We start from the raw sequence: 25,548 nt of genomic DNA, 5'->3' as shown, positions 1-25,548 counted from the left end.
TGCTACGTGTGGTCGGTGCTGCTATATGGCATAGAGGGCTGGACACTCAAAACAAGGGATATAAACAGATTAGAAGCCTTCGAAATGTGGCTTTATCGCCGTATCCTAAAGATACCATGGACGGCGAAAGTCACAAATATGGATGTACTTAAAAGAATCAACCAAGAACGTCAGCTTTTCGAAAACATCAAGAAAAGAAAAACGGCGTATTTGGGTCACATCATGCGAAACGAAAAATACCAGTTCCTTCAACGTATAATCCAGGGTAAAATTGAAGGCAAGAGAGGAATAGGACGCAAGAAAATGTCCTGGCTCCGAAACATAAGAAGGCAATGGACAGGGATTAACGACATACAATCTCTGATACACATTGCAAGAAACAGAGAGTTAATGGAAAATGTGATCGCCAACATCCATTAGTGGATTTGCATTTGAAGAAGAAGAAGATCTTACTGTTCAAAAATTATGACGAATACAAATTTCTGTAAAAATCAACAACTCGCCCTGTATATTATTAAACAATGGGAGCAGACCCTTTTTAATGGTCATTTGTTAATCCCCATAGAGGCTTGCATACGAGGTAGGAGAATGTACAGTTCCTCATGACTCACCCTGTATATACCCATTTCTGATTATTTTTCATTCGTGAGTGTCCCATCTTCTTTTTTCATGTATGAGTTGTAATTCCGGTATACCCTTTCAGTTTTTTTAACTTCTTGATAGAACGACCGTATTTCTTTTTTCATATTTCGTCTATTTCTTTTATTAGGTTTTCGTTATATTATCTGATCTTTCATCTACACACCCTTCTTATTATTCTTCGTTGGTCTTTGCAACTCTGGTTCATACCATCATTATTACTTGTTATTACTAATTGTCTTAATCTGTTCTTTCCCTCAGCTATGTTAAGGCATTCTTCATCAAACCAATTCTTCCCTGCTTTCATTTGGCTATTTTGTGAAATAGTTTTATCATCTGATATAGTTATCGCAACTCTTGTAGTTTGCTACATTTGCTCTAGTCCTAATTTCTCTTCGTCTTTTTTGGATAATAGCCCGTTATTTATTTCATTTATAGGTATACCTTTTTATTTGCACTTAGCTTAGTTTTTCTATATCATATCAATTTCACATACAAGCTCTAACCACAAAAAGGACCGACTCCACTTCGGTTTCTTTCATTTTTCTTATATCCCTTATACATTTCATATGCTTTGTTTCCACCAATACGTGATAAATCTGGTTAACCGTCCTTCCACGAAGAAACATCCATGTTCCTTATGTACGGATGTTCTAACTGGATGCTCCTCACCACCATATTTTTTCCATCACAAAATTGATTACTCATTGTCCATTATCATTTGTCACAGAAACAACTGAAACTAGACCGATTACTATTTTTATATCATTTTTTGGTAGATGCTCATATTAATCCTTTTTCTTCCTTCATTTGTTTTACGCACATTCTGTCTGAGCTAGGTCTGAAAGAAACCTGTTTCCAGCATCTGTCTTCCCCGTCCCTCTTAAATAGCGCTATGCCCTCAGCTTCCGTTATAAAGCCATAAGTCAAAACATCTATTTTGTATTTCTTTATCTCATTGGTTAGATCTTTAAACGCTCTCTCATAAACGGACCCTATAATGTTCCAGGTCGCTTCTAGTATCATCTCGTTTGTGCATTTTCTCTTTTAAAGGTCCCCTATCAGCTATTTTTGCCCCTTTCTATTATTTTTCTTATTTATACTTTCCAAATTATTATAACCAGTAATGATTGTTGCTCCTTGCTTGGGTCGTTTCCTACATATCAGCCATATCGGCCCTTATTGCTTTTTCATTTTTTTCATTCTCTCTATCCCACTTCGATACCTCTCCTTCTATTATTTTACTAAAGCCAATTTTAAGTTGTTTTCCAGTTTTTCTTTCTTCAATTGCTCTTTGTCTTATCATTCTATACATTTTCCTTTCTTTTTTACTCAAATCGTGTTAACAACATTAAATAACATTATACCTAATAAAATAGAGAAATACGGAAAGTTTGCAAGGAAAATTTTTCCAATTCTCAGGCTTTTCCAAACAAAAGCCTTAGAATGTTGCAAAGTAATAACTTTAAGAAATATGCCAAAAGAAAATCTACCAGTGATACTGGTACTTAATTGCTTACCAGCATGGGCAAACTGTCGTACTTGATTCACAAAGTCATTTTTTCCATGGAACTTAACACTATTTCTTGATCGTTGTACATCCCAGTGGGTATATTCTCTACCTTTAAATACACACGTAATCCCTAAAACCAAAATAATAATAATTTTTTATCAGACAAATAATATAAACGTAAATAAGACAAAGATCATGATAGTTAGTAAGAAAAAGAATACAGAAGGTCATTTCTACTCGTGGGATTTTAGTTCAGTCTCCACCAATAATTGTTGGAAAAAGAGTTAACGAATTCCTTTACTCTGAGGGTACAATACCAAATATTTAAGGTCCATGGTACTGTGAAAAAGAGAGGGAGAGAAAGAGAGAGATAAAGAGGGAGAGAGATAGAGAAAAGAGTATATACATGATTATGATATCAATGAGTCGTGGAACAATACTCAAGAAATTAGATGTCAAGGACGGATCCAGGGAGGGGGACAAGGGGGCCATGGCCCCCTCCGAGAATTTAAAAAAATATAAATTTAAATATTTGCAGTTAAAATGTTTTTAGTTTTAAACACATATATATTTATAAAACAGAGGATAAATATGTCTTCTGGTCGAGAATTGAACAAAACCGAAGCTTCAAGAATGACATAGGACGTTTTGTAAATCAAAATGTTGATAATTTTACACAGTGCCGATTTTTAGAACGACCTTGGGAGCCATTAAAATAGTATCAATTTCCACATTCTGTACACATACAGACTAAAAAAGAAAAGAAGCATTACTTGGGTCACCAGCACTGAGAACAAAGAAGTTGGTTGGTACTTTCGCACAATCAAAAGGGATTGTTTTGCAAGTATTGCGTGTTATTTTTCTAATGAAAAATATGGTCACAATAAAGGGATGTCAGCCCAAAGCCTTGTCACTAAACCTTTATCATCTCTTGGCAAACTCATGGGCAAAGACGGAGGCATACAAACCCATGAAAAATCATCATACCACAAGGAGTTCGTTCAGGTTGGGTTGGATTTTCTACAGAGTTATCGCAACCCGCAAAAGTCATTAACCAGATAGACTCTCAGAGGTCTAAAGAGATACAAGAAAATTGAGAAAGACTACGACCAATAGTAGAACCTATAGGGTTCTTAGGTCGACAAAATAGTCCTCTAAGAGGTCATCGTGATAATGACCTTCTGCTTCTGGACGAAGATGTTGGACCTAGCAACGGAGGGGAATTGTTAAGGTTTAAAATCGCGTCAGGAGATCAGACTCTTAAACAACACCTATCCACAGATCTTCCTGAGCAACATACAATTAGTAGCACCATTCAAAATAAATTGATAACATGTTGTGAAGAAATAATTGAACAAATAATGAATCAGGTTCAAAGTGCAAATTATTACTCTGTTATATTTGCCGAATACATACACAATAACAACATTCGTGAAGACTTTGTCAAGTTCATTGACCCTTATGAGAACATAAAAATAATTAGTGAAAATCAAGAAAGAGGGGGAAAAGAAGGCCTGACAGAAAAAGCATTGGAAAAATAGTATTAAACTTATTGAAATAATTGCACTTGGATCCGAAGAAATGTGTAGGAATCGGTACTGACTTTAATAATACGTTACGTTTTGAATGTCTTTATGGCCCTCAAAAGTGTCTTAAAACTCGCCATTGCAACAATAATTTTTAAAAATTACCACCAGATCCCCTGGTACTTCTCCAAAAAAAAAGGTCATGGCCCCTCCCGAAAATCGGTCCTGGATCCGCCCTTGTTAGATGTCGCATCGGAAAGGAAAAAAGTGCATTCTTGGCTATGAGCTCTGTGTTCAAGAACCATGACCGCACCCTAAAAACAAAAATGAGGATCCTTAAATGTTACGTATACTCAGTGCTTCTATACGGAGTAGAAACGTGGACGTTGAAGGAAGAAACTCTATTGAAACTTCAGGCTTTTGAGCTATGGTTGTACAGAAGGATCCTGAAGATACCATGGACAGACAAAGTCACCAATGAAGAAGAAGAAGTACTATGGAGGATGAACACAACCGCCAGAAGACTGGAAATATTTAAGATGTTTCTATATCGGAGAATACTTAAAATCCTGTGGACTGAGTGAGTCACAAATGGGGTGGCCGTCAGAAGAGTGAAGAGGAACCGATAGGTACAGACCACCATCAAAAGTCGAAAGCTATACTTCCGACACTTTATATTAAATGAATCCAGATATGCCCTCCTCCAAGCCATCCTGCAAGGAAAATGTTTGGAAAGCGAGGTCCACAAAGAAGAAGAACAACAAAGTCCCCAAAGAAGAACCGGGCAGCTCTTCCGCGCTGCTGCAGACAAGAGAAAATTGCCATGATAATCGCAAACATTCGTCACCACGGCTACGGACACCAAGAAGAAGATAGATAAATAGACAAATAGATAAAGTACATTTACATATTTTTTATTACAATGCATTTTTTACCAATATAGACAAAGATCAATAAAGTTTTACACAAATTAACTCATGGGGGTTGGGGGTTTAGGGAGAAGCCCGGGGGTAGGAATGTTAGTTAGTTTAATATTTTCGGTTATTACCTCTTACAACCTCCGGGTGTTCAAAATGGCATATTACAGTTCCTGATATTGTAGCTCCCGGAGAAAGAATACCTGGATCATCTAAGTGAATTTTTATTGACATTACTGTTACCTTGAATGTATGTAAACTTACTGTACCTAAAATTAATTAAATCATTTGTTTACTAACTCGTTCGATGCCCATATATACTAGGCCAGGGTAATAAGACAAAAATATACCCTGTTCGTGACACTTCAGCAGCCAGGGTACTGAAGCGTTTTTTCGACAAGTAATACCTATAGGAACAAATTGTAACTATTTCCTGTGTAGGATCTGGCGGCCATTTTTATTTATACACAATTAACTGTCAAAAAATGGCATTTTTCCCTTTTCTTTCAAATCAATGGAAAACAGTGAAACTTATGATTTTTTTAGTACAAATATCTTTGAGATTATGGAAAAAGCTTTAAAATGACATATTACAAAGTTTGATATACTCATTTATTGTTAAAATAATTGCGAAAAAAGGTCGGAATTTCAAAAAAAATTATTTTCGCAATAACTGTTGTAAAAATTAGTGTACAAGTTTGAAATTTTTGTCAAATGAGGGTTCTTTGGTGCTTAATATGTGATAAAAATTTCAAAGCGATTCATTCAATTGTTTAAATTTTATTCGAATTGTTTATCTCAGAGAGCATTTTTTTTGCAATAACATAAGTCAGAAAAAAATGACGTTAGAACCATTCCACAGATGTAAAATGGAAGAGCATGAGCTATATTTTCAACTTGGTTTAAAAAATGTGAATAAAATGCATTTATTAGTAATAAATAATTATGCAAAAGTATCGTAAATCTTTCCTTATAAACTTTTTGAATAACTTTTTCCAAAAAAATTAACTTTTTTCCCTGTTTTAAGTGCACAACTACCAAGTAATGTTATTTATATCATAACTGATAAAACATTTTAATAAATACATATATATATATATATATATATATATATATATATATATATATATATATATATATATATATATATATATATATATGAGTTAGTTAGAAGCAACCTACCTTGCTCGTTTCGGTACGAAACCGATCTGTGCCTCTACTTTGAGGCCACGAGATGTCACCTGGTATTTATTGAAAAATACCTACGGCGTCAAACAAGCAGGAAATAATCGCAACTTTCTACTTTTTAAAAAGTATGAAAATAATATGTAAAATATTATACGGGAAATAAATATTCTACCTTCGTCTGTGCTGCCATCTTGGGAACGTTTTCGCTGTCTACAGCTCATCAGCCAAGCTCTCAGAACAGACGAAGATGTAGAATATTTCCTCCGTATACCCGAGGCCGTAAGACAGCCATGCAGTCCTTATGGGACTAGCGCAATCTGAGTTAGTTAGAAGCAACCTACCTTGCTCGTTTCGGTACGAAACCGATCTGTGCCTCTACTTTGAGGCCACGAGATGTCACCTGGTATTTATTGAAAAATACCTACGGCGTCAAACAAGCAGGAAATAATCGCAACTTTCTACTTTTTAAAAAGTATGAAAATAATATGTAAAATATTATACGGGAAATAAATATTCTACCTTCGTCTGTGCTGCCATCTTGGGAACGTTTTCGCTGTCTACAGCTCATCAGCCAAGCTCTCAGAACAGACGAAGATGTAGAATATTTCCTCCGTATACCCGAGGCCGTAAGACAGCCATGCAGTCCTTATGGGACTAGCGCAATCTGAGTTAGTTAGAAGCAACCTACCTTGGGTTTCAATAAATACCAGGTGACATCTCGTGGCCTCAAAGTAGAGGCACAGATCGGTTTCGTACCGAAACGAGCAAGGTAGGTTGCTTCTAACTAACTCAGATTGCGCTAGTCCCATAAGGACTGCATGGCTGTCTTACGGCCTCGGGTATACGGAGGAAATATTCTACATCTTCGTCTGTTCTGAGAGCTTGGCTGATGAGCTGTAGACAGCGAAAACGTTCCCAAGATGGCAGCACAGACGAAGGTAGAATATTTATTTCCCGTATAATATTTTACATATTATTTTCATACTTTTTAAAAAGTAGAAAGTTGCGATTATTTCCTGCTTGTTTGACGCCGTAGGTATTTTTCAATAAATACCAGGTGACATCTCGTGGCCTCAAAGTAGAGGCACAGATCGGTTTCGTACCGAAACGAGCAAGGTAGGTTGCTTCTAACTAACTCAGATTGCGCTAGTCCCATAAGGACTGCATGGCTGTCTTACGGCCTCGGGTATACGGAGGAAATATTCTACATCTTCGTCTGTTCTGAGAGCTTGGCTGATGAGCTGTAGACAGCGAAAACGTTCCCAAGATGGCAGCACAGACGAAGGTAGAATATTTATTTCCCGTATAATATTTTACATATTATTTTCATACTTTTTAAAAAGTAGAAAGTTGCGATTATTTCCTGCTTGTTTGACGCCGTAGGTATTTTTCAATAAATACCAGGTGACATCTCGTGGCCTCAAAGTAGAGGCACAGATCGGTTTCGTACCGAAACGAGCAAGGTAGGTTGCTTCTAACTAACTCAGATTGCGCTAGTCCCATAAGGACTGCATGGCTGTCTTACGGCCTCGGGTATACGGAGGAAATATTCTACATCTTCGTCTGTTCTGAGAGCTTGGCTGATGAGCTGTAGACAGCGAAAACGTTCCCAAGATGGCAGCACAGACGAAGGTAGAATATTTATTTCCCGTATAATATTTTACATATATATATATATATATATATATATATATATATATATATATATATATATATATATATATATATATATATATATATATATATATATATATATATATATATATATATGTCTTCATATCAAGGCGAGATCCGTTTGTATCATAAGCTATACAAGATGAGATCCGTTTTGCAAGGCGAGATCCGATTTTGGATCTCACCTTGTATTCACGTGTATATAGTGACATCTTGATGTAACAATGGTTGGGGAACAAGGAAATCGATTTTTGTCTGGACCTCATTTTGCACCCCATTTGGTGAATTTTATATTGCAGTGGTTCCACTAAATCCGCTGTAGAGGGCAGCGCGTAATGAATTTCACGGTCAGCTCTCTCACTCGGCTTATATCTAGCTTGAATAAGAATATTTACATTATTTAAGGGCTCTGTCCAGAAAGGCGATTGTCAAATATCTCGAGAACTAGACGTCATATCGAAAAAACTTTGGAATGCCTTTTTAATGGTTTTTCAAAATCTATATACTTATGCAATATCAGGGTTCTTATTTTGCCTGCGAAAGCGGTGGGTGTAGCAACTATGAATTTTCAACTGAAACCCTTTATTTTTAATTAAATTGTTGAAATTTAGAATTAAAAATACACAACTTTTGTTTGAATCGATAATAGCTTCTTTAATCCAGTCGGAAGAGCTTCAAAATAGTCGTTTTGATGACATTTTTAGGGTTTAGGGGTATTGTCGAAGCGAAGATCGGTGGAATATGCGCATTTTATCAATGAAATTCGATATTTTTAAGATATTCCAGAAGCCGCTAGAGATAAAATGTTTTAACGACCTATTAATCATTCATAAATACTCAACGGATATTAGTACAGTTAAAATAATTAAGACGATAACCGGACAACATTGATTTAATGAGTAAAATTTAGTTTTTTTTTACTTTAATGACAAAAAAAGCAAGCCCATTAGCAGAACCCAATTAAAAATTATTTTGCACATCATATTTGAAACATTATTTGGTTGAAAAATCTCATTTTTGTTGGCAAAAAAAATATATTAATTTGTTTGGACTAAATTACAGTTGTGCTTATCTTAAAAAGGATATGCTACTATCAACATTCGCACAGTGTTGCCAAACTGAATTTTGGTATTTTGGGTGTAAATTTTTTCCACGGATCTCCGAGGGTACTATACCTCAGGTAGTTAGCTTAAAACGTAAGAAATAAATTTGAACAGTAACGGATTAAGCCAACACAGAGCCTATCGCAAATGTATACTTTTCATTAATGTTTATTGATAAACAAAGCTCCAATTATATTTTACTTCAACTCATTTTAAGGCTATTTCAATAAACTAATCGGTTCTTTTTTCAGTTTTTTGGTAAAATATTGTAACTTATAGACGAAAATTCTTAAAATCGGCTATTTCTCATTTAAATTGTCAATAAATAATTAAATTGGTCAGATTTACATAAATTTTGTTATTCCGTCCATATAGAAACTAAAACAATTGTTATGCAGTTACACTGAGTGTCATAAAAACCGTGTATTTTTACTCATTTCTTTGAGCTATTTCACGTAATATCGAGATATAAGTTGTATTTTTACATAAGTTATATTAACGTTAAACTGACTTAATTTATAGTTTTATAATTAACAATTAAGTAAAGCGAAATTTATCAAACCTTGTTTAAATTGTTTTACATGCTCTATAATGCGGTTATCTTAAATTTTATTTTGAATGTTTTTCTTCTTACTGGTAGACAAAAAATGGCAAAATGTGCATGTTTGACATCAAATTGTTGATAACCAACATAGTTACTACTCAAAATATTTAAAAAAAACTAACCGTCGGTATAACAGGTGGCCTGGCAACCAGATGCAGAACAGTACCCATACATGTTTTCCACTTTTTAGAACTTTCTTTAAGTGAAATTTAAAATCATTTACCACCAATAACTTACACCCATGTTCACTCCTTACGAAATCTGTTACAAGAATTTCAGCGATTTCACCCATTTTTTCAAAATTTATTTGGATTTTCTCTAGTAATCCTTCCAAAAGACAATACATAAATGATAAGTACCTTTTACACCACCTTCAAGGAGGGTAATTTATACAGGTACATACCTGGAATTATTATATGGACCGTTCACTCTTGTTAGAGTATAGTTCGCTCAAATATGAGCTCTTTTCATCCATTTCACGCGGTAAATTAGTCCGCTTTTCCTTTAGGTCGTAGTTCATAGGTTGTGATGTTTTTTTGCCTTCTCTACTATCTTCTTCCACTCTCTCCGGTCCTGAATCTTTTCTCTCCAGTTTGCAATTTCCATCTTTGATATATCGTCTAGCCGTTGATCCTCCCATCTTATTTTTGGTCTTACTCTTGGTCTATTTGTTACTGGTTTCCAGTTCATTATCTTCCTGATCAGTTCTTCTATCCCTCTTCTTTGTGTGTGCCCAAACCATCTGAGCCTTTGTGCTTTAATGAATTTTACTATATCTTCTCCTTTATTTATATTTATTATTTCATGGTTCATCAGCTTTCTATATTCCCTTGTTTCTATCTTTACTGGGCCATGTATTCTTCTCATAATTTTTCTCTCAATTATTCTTAACTTTTCTTCGTCTTTTTTCGTAAGGCACATTACTTCTGCTCCATAGGCTATCACTGATCTGATTGCTGCTGTGTATATTTTTGATTTTGTTTTTTTGCTCAGGTTTTTGTCCTTGAGTAGTCGGTGATATTTCCAATATACTCTATTACCTACTTTAATTCTTTCGTTTATCTCTATACTCCTTCCGTTTTAGCCGTCCACCATCACCCCCAGGTATTTAAAGCAGTCCTGCTCTATGGAATGTATTTTCACCTATCTTTATTTTTGTTATTCTGTTGACATTGTCTCGTGTGCTTATAAGATATTTTGTTTTATTCTGATTTATTATTAATCCTCTCGTCTTTGCTTCTCTTATAAGGGTTAAAAGTGCCTCTTCTAGTCTTTTTTTATCTCGTGCTACCAGTCCCAGGTCATCTGCATATTCTATGATCTGTGTTGAGCTTTGAATAATTGTCTTTTTCAGCCCTGTGTCCCTAATTACTCCTTCTAGAGCGATATTAAATAGTGTCGTTGACAGACTGTCTCCTTGTCTTACTTCAAGTTCTATTTTGATGTCATTGGTATCGCCCTCATTTGTTTTAACTTTTGTTGTTGAGTCTTTTATTGTCATTCTAGTTAGTCTTATTAATTTTGCCGGTATCTCCATTTTTTTCATTTCTTTTAATAATTGTTGTCTGTATATGCTGTCGAAGGCCTGTTGGAAGTCGATGAATAGTATGTGTAATTCTATGTCATGTTCATAGCTTTTTTCAATTGTTTGTGTCAGTACGTGTATTGCATCTATTGTTGATCTTCCTTTTCTAAAACCCTGTTGGTATGGTCCTATAATTTTTTTCTGTGTATTGATTTAGTCGGTTTCTTATAATTGTGGTTATTATCTTATACGTTGTATTTAGTAGCATAATTAGTCTGTAGTTGCAGCAATTAGTTGGATCACCTTTCTTAAAGATTGGTGCGATGTGTCCGTTTTTCCATTCTATGGGCATGCTTTCGTCGTTCCAAATTGTAACCATTAACTTCTGCATTCACTTCGTGAGCTCCTCTCCTCCGTTGATGATCAAATGGTTGTTGATTTCATCTGGCCCTGGTGTTTTGTTTACTTTTAGTTGTTTTAATACCTCCATGAATTCCTGATAAGTAGGTGCGCCTTCCTCTTCATCTCTGTTATCTCTTATATCCTCATCCTCTGAATATGCCTTGTTGTCGTTTTTGTATAGGTCCGTGAAATGTTTTTCCCAATCTTTTTTGTTTATTTTTGTGGCAGATTTTTTAGTACTGTATTGTTGTTTTATCTACTCGAACAATTTCTTGTTGTCTTTATTATTCGTTTCTAATTCTTGCATTTGTTCAGAGATCCATGTGTTCTTCTTTCTTCTATAGAGTTTCAATGCTTCTTGTTTTTTTTTTCTATATTAATCCAGTTGTTCCTGTTCGGCACTTTGTAGCCATTTGTTTCTTGCGAGGTGCTTCAGTTGACTTTTTTGGTGACATTCCTCATCAAACCATTCTTTCGATTCTTTGTTTTTTTTGGAATCCTATTATTTGTTCTGCTGTCTCTATTATGCTGTTCTTTATGTTTTTCCATTCTCCATCTATTTCTACGTGCTCGTACTGACCCAATTTCTGTTCCAGTTGTTCTATATATTGTTGCTTTGTTTCTTGCGTTTTTAGATTGTCTATATTCCATTTCCTCCTTTTTCCTTCCTTATGATTATTTGCTTTGATTATTTTCATCTTAAGTTTTGCTGTCAACAATATGTGGTCAGTGCCTCCATTTGCCCCTCGTATATGACCTTACGTCTTGTACTATTTGTGTCCACTTTTTCGAAATTAAAGTATGATCTATTTGGTTTCCATCCATTCTTCCTGGTATCATCCATGTTATTTTGTGTTCTTTTTTATGTTTATGCCCAGTACTAACTATATATGTGTCTGTTGCTGCTGCTAGGTTTCAGATTTCTCCTCCATTATCATTCGTAGTTTCATGAATGGTTTCTTTGGCAGCTACATTACGATTATAGTCCTCCTTTCCGATCTTTGCATTGAAATCACCCAATATAATTAATATGTCATTCCTCGGAATATTTTCACAGGTTTCTTCCAGGATGTCGTAGAATTCTGCCTTATCTTCTTGGTTTGCTTCTTTGGTGGGTGCATAGCAATTGACTATCGAGATGTTGGCTTGTTTATTTTCTTATGTAGGATATCCTTTCATTAACTGCTTTGAATTGTATCACTTTTTCCCTCATTTTTTTGTTCACCATAAATGCCATACCATTCGTTCCCTGTTCGTTTTCTCCCGAATAATACATGCTAACGTTTTTCTTCTCAATTTTTCCTTCTTTCTTCCATCGTATTTCCTGTATGGCTAGGATTTCTAGTTGGTATTTTTTCATTTTAAGAGCTATTTCTTGCATCTTACCTACTGTCAGCATGGTTCTAATATTCCAAGATCCCATTCTAATGGGTTTTGTTCTTTTCTTTTTATCGAGATTCTTTCTTTATTTTGTGTGCGTTATTTTGTTTTCGTTAACCGTTTGCATTGCCGAGTCTTTTTTTGCCATATCAATATCATATTTCAGCCGCTGTTCTTCGTTTATTAGTTTTTTGAATTTTTATATCAGCTGTTCTCTCTCTTCGTCCCATATCAAGATTTTGCCATTCACTATTAATTTCTTGTAGCCGATTTTCGTTTGCTTACCTTTGCTTCTTTCGTCCTTTGCTATTTTAGTTATTTCCTTTTGTATTTCTTTTTCTTTCGATGTCCAATCGTTGTTTATATAGACACGATCTTTATGCTGTTTTAGTTTACATTGCTTGTTTAGGATTTCCATTTTATCCGTGAGGGTTTCTGTTTCTATTGCGCATACTGTTTCTCCTATTTTTGTTGCACTTCTTAGTTTTATTTGTGTTTGCAACTCTTGGGCTATGAAATTTTCTATTTCTTCTTTTAATTTCTTATAATCATTTGTTTCCACTTTCAACCCAGTTACGATCAAGCTTTTCTTTTTGCTAAATTTCTCCAGTTGCTCCATTCTTTCATGTAGCTGTTTTACTTCTTTTTTAGTTTTTGATTCTCTGCTTTTACATCCATGAACTTTTTATTGGTTTGTTGTTGTTCTTTGTTTATTTGTTTTATTTTCTGAAGCATTTCATCGTTTTTATTCATTAGCTCTTTCATCATTGTAATCATAACATTTTCCATGTCTTCCTTGTTTTCGTTGCCTACTTTGCTTGGTGACCGTTTTGTAATTTTACTTATATTAAAACAATCATCCAAGTTTTCTCTTTTGCGTTTCGTTTCGTCATCGGTTTCACTTCCTGTGCCATTTTTTCCATTTTCTAGGAGTGCAGCGCTAAATACCTGGAATACCGATATTAGATTATCAACAATACTTAAAAAATGAAAGTTACCAATTCACCGGTAGTTAATGGGTTATCTAAAAATTATCTGCGCACCAGAGTTGCCAGTTGGCCTGTAATTAGGATGGGGGATTAAAATAGATACGAATTCACCGGGACCCGGAAATATGCACACCCTGATATTCTAGTTACGTAAGCTCGTCCGATTGGCGCATACGAACGCGAATGAAATTTGAGAATAGTACAAATGAATGAATTATGACTAAAAGAAACTAAGTGATTTGTATAGTTTAGAGGAAAATTATTAAACTATTTACTTTTATTTAAATTGATTTTCAGTTATTTGTAAAGTTCCCAGTTTCTTGATTATATTGGTATCCGGAAAATAAAAATATTCATATAATCGATATCTAATAAAATTATTATATTTCGTTAGTTGGCTAAAATTGATTAGTGGCCTACACATTAGTAAATATAATTTTTACCAAGGGGAAGAAAAGCCCCAAAATAAAACCATAAATTTAATGGATTGATAAAAAAACAAAATTTTTTACTTTTTAAATAATGTATTTCATCAGATTTAAGTAAGAGGCTTGGAAAAGACAAAAATAAGTTTTACAGTTTTCATGCCATGCACTTTATTCAAATTTTGTGCATGTGAAATAGACGTACATACAGCAACTATGTAGCAGTTTTCATAATTTTTCTTTTACGCAATGTCAGGTTGTTAAGAGACTTGTTTAATTCTTTAATTCGGAAGTACATCCGAGACCTAAAAAATAACTTGTTCGCTTTGTTAGAACAGTCTACAATTACACTTTTGGACATAAGGTTTTTTAAATAATTTTTAGTTACCAAAATGGAATCACCGTTCATGTGGAAGGAAAAACTGTCTCCAGTTACTTAATATATGACAAGAGAGTGTCTGATGGTTTACATAAACCACACTTACTCAAATGATCCACCCACGTGTACGTTGAAACATCTTCGGATTGAATACTGGAGTCCTTCAATTTATGGCAGATATAACCAGCCAAATTCTCCAAACCATCATACTCGAGGTCACTAATATTTTTTCATTCTGACTCTCATTGAAAACTTGAAAATCCACAACTGTTTCGTTGTTAGAATCCAGCCTTTGGATCAATTGTCCAGAAATTGGTAAATCTGGGATGTCGTCTGTTTAAACGTTCGAAAATTCGTTCGGTTGTCTTTCCTACCCGTATATAACTTTTATAAAATATAATCAAGCTTTTTGTAAACACATTAAAAAAATTTGAATGGGTTTTTCCCCGAAAAGAGCTTCATTTTTTGGTACTATGTATCACGTTAAAATATTTGATTTGGAATTTGAAGGATAAGATCGTCTTTTTTATGAGCTACAAATTTACTTTTACTGGTTCTATAGACTAAGAATATACCATTTTTTCGTTTTTTTATATGCTACATTTTTTCCAAGAATATTTTTTCGATAAAATACTTACTTTTTGAGTATTTGCGAAAAACCGCCGAAAAACGTGTTTTTTTTTTGTCGAAAAGTAAACATTTTTAGTCGCAAGTGACTCTAGTACCTACTACTGAATTAACCTAGTACGTAAGTTAAAAAAACTCTATAGAACAAAAGTTGCTTAAAGTTAGTCAGATCTGTTTCCGGACTTATTATGAACGTATATTTTTTCACCCTCCAAGTAAAAGCAATCAACGGCACGATTTCAACTTTGAAGTGGGGGATGGGTAAAACCTAAATCCAATTTTTCATGCATTAGGAGTTGACCCTTTTAAATCATTTTACTTAAAATCATTTTTTAACTATCAAATAATAATTACATATTGAGGTATTTTATTTTTTAAATTTTAATAATAATTATAAAAATTTTTACTTTTTTGTAATGTATTTTTAAAACAAGCAATCATTTAAATAATTATTTTGTAACAATTTGTATTCTTTAAGAATATAATAATTACATTTGGGTTTCGTAGTAAGTGTTTTTTAAGAATATTAATGTATAGTTTTAAAATATTGTATTGCAAATAATTATCATTATTAAATGGTTATTATTTGTTAAGTATTCTTTTTCTTTTTTCACACCCTTATGTATGTAACAAAACTAAGGGACTTTCTGAAAGGTAAATCTAAATAGTTATAGTTAAAGTGGGTAGTAAATATGGTTGAAACACAATAAATTCAAAATATTTAAAGAAAACCACGGTAGACGTTAAAGACACAAAAGAAGCGATACCTAAAAGTTACATAAAGAATTCGAGACAACGCTATCTGTATATCGTGGGAAATATACAATACAACACGAGCTCCAATCGCTCGACTAATACTCTTTAGAGCTGGCATCAGTGTGTGATCTCGCGTTGACCGGTAAATATCTAAAATTTCGTATATAAGTCCTCCCCTTTACTTGTCAGCTACGGATCTCGTTTCGCTGTAAATTTATCAGAAAAATTTAAGTACAAAAATCTTTTCCCCTCTAAGTGTGCCATGATTAATATGTTAATTATAAAGATAGTTATGAACAATATACTCCAATAATTAATTTCCTATTGGTGGATCTCGGGTTGTCCTCGATTTAGTCGGATCTCGCCTTGATATGAAGACGTATATATATAGTGGTAGCGGGTAGGTACCCCTCTATGATCCCGATAGAGAGCAGACTTACTTCAGGGATTTAGCGCCCCTGACCACGCGAGCTCCTGGTTTTTTCCTCCATTTCCTATTTAGAGGTAACCAGGCCCCAACCTCCGTATTATCCTATCCAAACCCCAAATTCCTTCCCTAATATCCCCTCCAACCCACCAACCCGTCTGGCCAGCGTGGTGGGTTATGGCCAAAACCTCCACAAATCAAAAATGTCGGTTTCAACAGATATACGGAAGATACCCCAGGTGGGTAGGAAGTTTATTCCACAGTCCCACACCGAAATAACGGTCTGCCTCGAGGATTCTGGGGGAGGCAAGTCGACATTGAAAAAGAAGAACAACAAACAACTCCATATAGCAACTTACAACATCCGTTCCATGGCAAAAGACGAAAAACTCTACGAACTAGAAGAGGAATTAGGGAATATGAATTGGGATATAATGGGACTATCAGAAGTTAAAAGAAGAGGTGAAGGGTATGTAGACTTACACTCAGGCAACAGGCTCTATTATAAAGGCAATGAAGACTATACATACGGTGGAGTAGGTTTCTTAATCAACAAGAAGAGAAAATCACAAATTCAAATAATTGACAGCATCTCAGACAGGGTTACATACATGATTTTAAAACTAAATCCAAAAACCAAATTAAAGATTGTGCAAGTTTATGCTCCAACTGAAAAGGCAACTGATGAAGAAATAAATACTTTTTACGAAGATCTTAAAAAAGCTATAGACACCAACAGAGAATCCAAAAAAATAATAATAATGGGAGATTTTAACGCCAAAATTGGAAGTAAGATTGAAGACTCTGAAAGCAAGATTGGAAATTTTGGATTCGGCACAAGAAACACAAGGGGAGAAAAACATGGAATTTCTGGAACAAGAAAACATGTATATTATGAATACCTTCTACAAAAAGAAACCTAACAGAAAGTGGACATGGGTTGCACCTAACGGAACCACCAAAAATGAAATAGACTATTTTCTCTCAAACAACAAAAGAATATTCGAAGACGTAACAACAATAAACAACGTAACAACGGGTAGTGACCATCGTATAGTTAGAGCAAAAATAAATATTAACATGAAAGAAGAGAGGAAAAGATTATTTAAAAAAACAACGCGAATAGATGCCTTTAAAGTAAAAACAAATGAAGAGCAATTCCGAGAGGTCTTAGCGGATAAGTTCAAATATGATCCTTCACATAATCAAGATGAAATTGACGAAATTAACAAAAACATCAATAAGAACCTTCTCGAAGCCGGACTACAGGTCGCAAAGAAAACAAGTACTAAAGAAGAAAAAATAAGCAACGAAACTAAACAACTAATGACGGAAAGACGACAACTACTAACGCAAAACAAACGCCATACTCAAGAATACATAGAACTTAATAAAACAATTAGAAAAGAACTAAAACGCGACTTACAAAAATGGAACGAGAACATAATAGAGCGAGTCATTGAAAACAACAGAGGCTTAAAATGTCTAAGACCCGCATTGGGTGTTCAAAAAATCATTAAAATTAAAGACGCCAATAGTAAGGAAGAGAAGGACAAATATAAAATAACAAAAATAGTCGAAGACTTCTACAAAAGCTTGTACAGCTCGCAAAGCCAGCCTAATGAATCAACAAAGGAGAACGTCAAAAGAAAAATAAAAAACGTGGGATCAGAAGTACTACCAAATATAAAGGGATTCGAAATAGAAAGAGCTTTAAAAGAACTAAAAAATAATAAAGCTCCAGGACAGGACGGTATAATTGCCGAGCTCTTGAAAACAAGCAAGACAGTAACAATCCCTATACTAACAGAGCTATTTAATAAATGTCTTCATAATAGCAAGATCCCTAAAGACTGGAACGAAAGTCTAGTAATACTTTTACACAAAAAAGGGGACAAATGTGACCTACAGAATTATAGACCGATATCGTTGCTCAGTCAAGTATACAAACTATTCATGAGAATTATTAACAACCGGTTGACCTACAAAATGGACAATTACCAACCAGTGGAACAGGCTGGCTTCCGCAAAGGATATAGTACATCAGACCATCTGCTGACAATGAGAACATTGATAGAGAAGGCAAATGAATACCAACTACCCGTATTTCTTGCCTTCGTAGACTATGAAAAGGCGTTTGATAGTATCGAGATGTGGGCCATAGAACAAGCTATTAATAATTGTAGAATAGATTCGAGATATAGACAACTAATACATAATATATATGAAAATGCAACTATGATAGTACAACTAGACGAAAATACAAATCCCATCCCTATTAAGAGAGGCGTGAGACAAGGAGACGTAATATCGCCAAAGCTTTTCAACCTAGCACTAGAAGACGTCTTCAAAACGACAAATTGGTCAACCTATGGCATTAACGTTAATGGCAAGAAGCTAAATCACCTCAGATTCGCTGACGACATTGTGATTATAGCGAGCTCATTCGAGGAACTGCAAATTATGATAGAGGAACTCGCAGGCAGCTCCCAATACGTCGGTCTAAAAATGAACATGAAGAAAACAAAAATAATGACAAACACAGATGACCCCAGACGTATAACTATAAATGGCAGTGAGATAGAAAAAGTCCAGGAATATATCTACCTAGGCCAAATCCTGAAACTTGACAAAGAAAACCAAAGTGCGGAAATTAATAGGAGAGCAAGACTAGCATGGGCAGGATTTGGAAAACTTGGTTGGATACTTAAGAACCGCAAAATACCTCAATATTTGAGGACCAAAGTGTTCAACCAGTGCATCCTTCCTATCATGACATATGGGTGTCAAACCTGGACCCTAACCAAGGCAAATATGAATAAACTAGCTACAACAGAAAGAGCTATGGAAAGAGCAATGTTAGGTATACGACTGTCAGATAAAAAGAGGAGCGACTGGGTAAGATCAAAAACAAAAGTCGAGGACATAACAACAAAAGTTGCCAAACTTAAATGGAGCTTTGCAGGCCACACTGTTAGACAAAAAGACCAACGTTGGAATGCCACGATACAACATTGGAGACCTTACCAAAGTAAACGACCGAGAGGAAGACCACAGATGAGATGGGTTGATGATATTAAAAGAGTAGCCGGAACGAATTGGAAATATGTTGCTCAGGATAGAGACCGATGGAAGGAGTTGGGAGAGGCCTATGTCCAAACGTGGACGATAGAAGGCTAAGAAGAAGAAATATATATATATATATATATATATATATATATATATATATATATATATATATATATATATAATTTCTTATAGGTATAACAAAATATAAAGTTTATAAGGAAAGATTTACGATACTTTTGCATAATTATTTATTACTAATAAATGCATTTTTTATTCACTTTTTTTAAACCAATTGAAAATATAGCTCATGCTCTTTCATTTGACATCTGTGGAATGGTTCTAACGTCATTTTTTTCTGACTTATGTTATTGCAAAAAAATGCTCTCTGGGATAAACAATTTGAATATAATTTAAACAATTAAATGAATCGCTTCGAATCGAAATTTTTATCACATATTAAGCACCAAAGAACCCTATATGACAAAAATTTCAAAGCTGTACACTAATTTTTACATTAGTTATTGCGAAATTAATTTTTTTTACAATTCCGACCTTTTTTCGCAATTAAATTAACAATAAATGAGTATATCAAACATTGTAATACGTCATTTTAAAGCTTTTTTCATAATCTCAAAGATATTTGTACTAAAAAAACCATAATATTCACTGTTTTCCATTGATTTGAAAAAAAAAGGGAAAAATGCCGTTTTTTGACACTTAATTGTTTATAAATAAAAATGGCCGCCAGATCCTACGCAGGAAATAGTTACAATTTGCTCTTGTCGGTATTACCTGTCGAAAAAACGCTTCAGTACCCTGGCTGCTCTAGTGTCATGGAAAAAACCTTATTACCCTGGACTATACAAGCAGACCTCAAATTGAGGTGGCAATACCACCGCCGACACTCGTGCGTCGTAGGCACCCTCGATGAAACCGTTGTGCCGACGTGGGCATCGAACGTGTTCAATTTCGTAAAATGTCAGTAAATTTGAGTTTATTTATAGTTTACAATGATTTATTTACCAAAAATGCTAATAGGGCAGTCAATGAGGGTATTTGGCTCTGAATTCCATCCTACATCGATTTACTTGATATTTTCACAGTAAGTAGGGAATACCTCAAGAAATAAAATCTACCCTATGCCGATGTGCGTTTTATCTTGGAGGTGGTTCCCACCCGTTCTCGGGGGTGAAAAATGTTTTTGTTAAAAAGCCACGGAAGGGGCTAGAGAACTTAATTTTAAGCAAAAACTGTTCTATTTAAATTATTTTTTGAAAACTTAATACTTTTTGAGTTATTCGTGGTTGAAAATTGGCTATTTTCATTGAAAAATGACACCTTTTCGGACGGATTTTTGTGAATACCTTAAAAATTATTCATCTAACAAAAAAACTATGTATATTAAAATATTTCTGTAGGTTATAAAAAAAACAAAGAGATTCATTCCTTCTTAAATCTTATAGTTAAAATATAAAGAGGGATATGGTAGGTAAGAAGAGTTTGTTTTTTTTTTGCTGCCTGCTCAAATTGGTGTATTCAACTTGAAATAACAGAGAAACTGTCGATTTTAGGTGTATAATGATACTAATAACTTTTGTAGTGCTTGAAAATACCTTTAAAATGTACAATACTAAATGTCGATTACATTCAAACTAAGCGAGATATTCTGCAAAAAAGTTGATGACTAATGTATTTTAAGAATAAATGAGAAGTATATTTAACCCCTTATCCATCAGAATTTAAATACATCGTTTTCCTTCTGCAATACTTATTATTATAGTGTTATTTCTATGTTAAAAAAGTTGGACTGGATTAAAATGAATGGTTTTTGAAAAAAATAAGATCAAATTATAGAGTGCATTTTTAAATGTTCTTAAAAATCTTCCTTTTCCTCCATGTAACTCGAAAAAGATAAGAGATACGAATAAAAGATACCATACAAAAATGTAGGGCTTTTTCAGATAAAAATTTCTTTTTTATTTTTTATAACAGTATCTCTTATCCTTTTCAAGTTACATGGAGAAAAAGGAAGATTTTTAAGAAAATTTAAATATGCGCTCTGTAATTTGAACTTATTTTTTTCAAAAACCATTCATTCTAAACCCGCTCAACTTTTTGAACATAAAAATAACACTGTAGTAAAATGTATTGTAGAAGGTAAACGATGCATTTACATTTTGGTGGATGTGGGTTAAAATTATTTCTCATTTTTTTCTTAAAATACATTAGTTATCAATTTTGTTTGCAGCATATCTCGCTTAGTTTTACTTGAAATGGACCTTTAATATAGCTCATTTTAAAGGTCTATAGCACTACAAAAGGTATTAGTAGCATTATACACCTAAAATCGACCGTTTCTCTGTTATTTCAAGTTGAATACACCAATTTGAGAATGTACGAAAAAACAAATTATTTTCACCTACCATATCTCTTTTTGTATTATAATTAAAAGATTTATGAAGGCAAGTGTCTCTTTGTTTTTTGTAACCTACAAAAATGTTTAATATAGTTTTTTTAGTTAGATGCATAGTTTTTAAGATATTCGCAAAAGCGTCATCCATAAACTACGTCGTTGAGAAGAGGGAGGGGGGCTTGCTTATTACGACGAAGTACGACAGGGGGGAAGGGGTATGAGTGCCCATTCAACGTCGTTTAATATATTGGTATATTTAAATTTGTCGCTATTGTGTCTATAAAAATAATTTTTTACTAGCTTCTACCAGCATTAAAGTATCAGATATTCATATAAAAACGTATAGTTTTTGAAATGAAATTAAAAATAAAACAAAACGTTTACGAATAAATATACCTTTGTTAAAATTGAAAAGAATAATTCTATTATAGATACTTTTACCGCCTTTTCATTTTGTTTTTATCAGTCACATCACATCGTTAAAATAATATATTAGGTAGCACTTTTGTACAGGACAACAAACAATAAGACATTGTTCTTTGGGTTTAAACAATCGCTTCTATATACAGAACAACGTCTGGGAGCAAAAAAATATTAAATTGTTAGTTCATTTATATGCTGCATACTGTGTGTGAAACAACAGTTCTGAAAGAACGAATAGAAATACAATATTGTTTTCTATTTAGTAAGTAAGTCGTATTTATACTTTAGAAGAAATGGCATCGAAATCAAAACAAAATAAATATAAAGATTTATATGATGCAGTTAAGAAAGCAAAATCTTGGTCCAATTATATTTAAATGCATTCATTTTTTTCGAGTACTAAGAAAACTAATGAAGATTTTTGAAAAATTTAAACGCAGGTTGAAAGACTGAATTATTGCCGAGGGCCAAAAGTTCCTGAAAACATCTATAATGTTTATTTTAATAAGTTACAGGGGTGAAAAAAAAAGAGAAAATTTTGTCTGATATTTTATTTCAAATATTTCATTCAAAAGAAACCTTTTGTTTATTCTAAGGGACTTTCAACTCTCGGTAATAATGTATTCTTTTATTCTGCATTTAAATTTTTCAAATATATTTATTAGTTTTCTCAGGATTCGAAAAAAATTAATGCATTTAAATAGCATTGGACCAAGATTTTAGGCCTACCCCCTCATATTTGATTAAAAAAAAATAGAAATAATATTGATTTTTTTAAATCAATGAAAGGGGGGTAGTGAGTTGCAACGACGACGTCGACATGGGGGGGGGGCTCGTCTCTAAACGACGAATTACGACGGAGGGGGGAGGAGGGTATTGAAAAGTTCAAATTTTTTACGACGTAGTTTATGGATGCTCCCAAACCGTTAGAAAAGGTATTATGTTTCAATGAAAATGGCCAATTTTCAACCACGAATATCTCAAAAAGTATTGAGTTTTCAAAAAAAAATATAGAACAGTTTTTGCTTAGAATTAGGTTCTCTAGCGAATTCCGTCGTAATTTTCACCAAAAAATTTTTCACCCCTAAGAAGGGGTGGGAACCACCCCTAAGATAAAAGCACACATCGGCATAGGGTAGACTTTCAATTAGGAGATAAGTAGAGGCCAGGCCCAAAATTTCATTAAAATCCATGCAGTAGGATATAATTTGGAGGTAATATCCTATTCTTGCTCCCATTGACTGGCGTATAAGCAGCTACTGTTTATTGTAAAATAACCACACATTTGTAAAACGGGGAATAACGTTTGAAGTAGAATTGTAACAACGAATATGCAGGTTAGTCATCATTGCACAACACATTAAAATCATATATGTATTTGAAGGTGAATGCGATAATAAAATGATTTAAAGAAAGGACCTTCCAAATTTCACTTTCATTTCATAAGTTTATAGTTAATGACGTCAGAGCTTGGCATTGAACTTGTTTCACTAAGTTTCAAATGTTTAAGGCGGCCACTCACGATACTTCGGAGTCGTTAATTTTGTTGAATTTAACTAATTAACAAAAATTTTGATTGTATGTGACTGTGCATCCAACGAAATCTCACAATTTTACCATAAAGAGACTGGCCTGTCTGCTGCAGTACTACAGAATTGATATCATCAACCACGCACACCGCAGTACTGTGAGTGACAGGCTTTAGATAATGAATATTCAGTGTCATTAGTAATATTTTGTTTAATTAATAAAAGACAATAGAAAAACATTATTATAAATTATAAATGTGTCGATATGTTCTATAATCTGTAGGTAATAATAAGGTTGATGACTTGATGAGGAATGGTGAGTTCAATATTCAATGATTTTCTCTGATATCAAAGGTAAATAAGAAATAATAAAGAAAGTACTTACTGTTTGACGCAATAGTTTTTGGTTTATATACACACAAACACAAATACAGAATACTTGACTCACATACTACGGAAACTCCACGAACTGTTGAACAGGTACTTACTCACATAATATTATGGGAAATACACCTATTATTAACTCGGAATACGAATACGAGGATCTCGAAACTGTTTTGATGCCATCCAAAGTGTTAATTACCATCACCATACCGGTCAAGGATGAATATGAAAATAAACGAAATGAAAATGAAGCAGGAACAAACATTTCTTTTTTAAACGCTTTTTTTTACTTAAATAGTTTGCATCAAATCTTTAGACGTTAATTTGACTGACTTTTCTTGAATGCAAATGAATGAAAATTTGCAGACATATGCATTCTCGGGAACAATACACGAATAGTCAATAAAAAATTTTATGTTTACTAATTGTTTAAATAAAAAAAAACGATTTTAATGAAAAATGCTTAAATTCTCTTGTTTTTTACAATGTAGAAACTTGAAACTTTTACGGATTGTAGCTAATGATATGAACTATACATAATTTCACTTTTTACGTTAATTGTTTACGTTATGCTTCATAAATAAACAATTAAGTTTCAAATTTTGAACACTCATATATTTGTTTATATATAAATCCGCGTTTATTCGTGTCAAATTTCAATGCCATACGAAACAAAACTTCAACCAAAACTCGAATTCAAAAAATTCGTGTTTTTATCGTAGTTTTAGAAAAACCACCGGTAGAGGCGTTTTGTGCTACAATTAACATTAGAATTCGTTTTGTCGAATTAATTAATTAAACGCTTTTCTTTAGTTCAATCTTTTGGGTCTAATCTTTGGACGTTAATTTGACTGCCTTTTCTTCAATGCAAATGACTAAAAATTTGCAGACATATGCATTCGTGGGAACAATACACCAATAGTCAATAAAAAATTTTTTGTTTATTAATTGTTTAAATAAAAAAACGATTTTAACGCAAAATGCTTAAATTCTCTTGTTTTTTACAATGAAGAAACTTGAAACTTTTACAGATTGTAGCCAATTATATGAACTATACATAATTTAACTTTTTACGTTAATTGTTTACGTTTATGCTTCATAAATAAACAATAAAGTTTCAAATTTTTTGCCGATTCCGACTACTTTTCATGTTTGTACATCATATGTTTTATACATATTTTAATAAACATGACGTTATATTTTAATGTTTGAAAAATGTAAGACTAAAAAGTAAAAAATAAAAAAATATGAAAAAAAAAATTTTTAAGAAACGCTTTTCTTTAGTTACGAGTGTTACGAGCTAAAACATTTGTTAAAGAAAAGCGTGGGGCGATAACCGTTTATTCGATGAAGACGCTTTTCTTTGACGAATGTGTTAGATATTTTCAATTTTTTTTATTTTTTGCTTTTTAGTTGATTTTTTTTATAATATGTTTAGTTTAATTTTAGTCACTCGTAACTAAAGAAAAGCGTTTCTTAAAAATATTTTTTTTTCATATTTTTTTATTTTTTATTTTTTAATGAATAATGTCTCAAAGACGTGTTCAATGCAAGTATCGCAGATAATAAAAAATGAAATCGCAAAAATTAAAGCATTTTTTGAGTTAATTTAAAGCAGTATTTTCCAAACTTTTTTACCCCTTCTTCTTTTTTAAG

At 33.4% G+C, this 25,548-nt stretch overlaps 1 protein-coding gene across 1 annotated transcript in view; it reads right to left on the bottom strand.

Moving 5' to 3' along the window:
- The window catches only part of LOC114325977 (arrestin domain-containing protein 4-like), a 62,701-nt gene extending 38,596 nt beyond the window's left edge, over positions 1 to 24,105 (bottom strand). The window contains exons 1-3 of the mRNA XM_050655449.1: positions 23,894 to 24,105; positions 4,727 to 4,864; positions 2,160 to 2,282 (exon numbers count right to left, since the gene is read on the bottom strand). Coding sequence (XP_050511406.1) covers positions 2,160 to 2,282; positions 4,727 to 4,829 — 226 coding nt within the window. The 5' untranslated portion in view covers positions 4,830 to 4,864; positions 23,894 to 24,105. The remainder of the gene's footprint in view (positions 1 to 2,159; positions 2,283 to 4,726; positions 4,865 to 23,893) is intronic.
- Positions 24,106 to 25,548: the final 1,443 nt, after the last annotated feature.

The sequence above is a fragment of the Diabrotica virgifera genome, chromosome 7 (assembly GCF_917563875.1).
Source record: "Diabrotica virgifera virgifera chromosome 7, PGI_DIABVI_V3a".
NCBI lineage: Eukaryota > Metazoa > Arthropoda > Insecta > Coleoptera > Chrysomelidae > Diabrotica > Diabrotica virgifera.
This window is presented reverse-complemented; position numbering and strand designations above follow the sequence as displayed.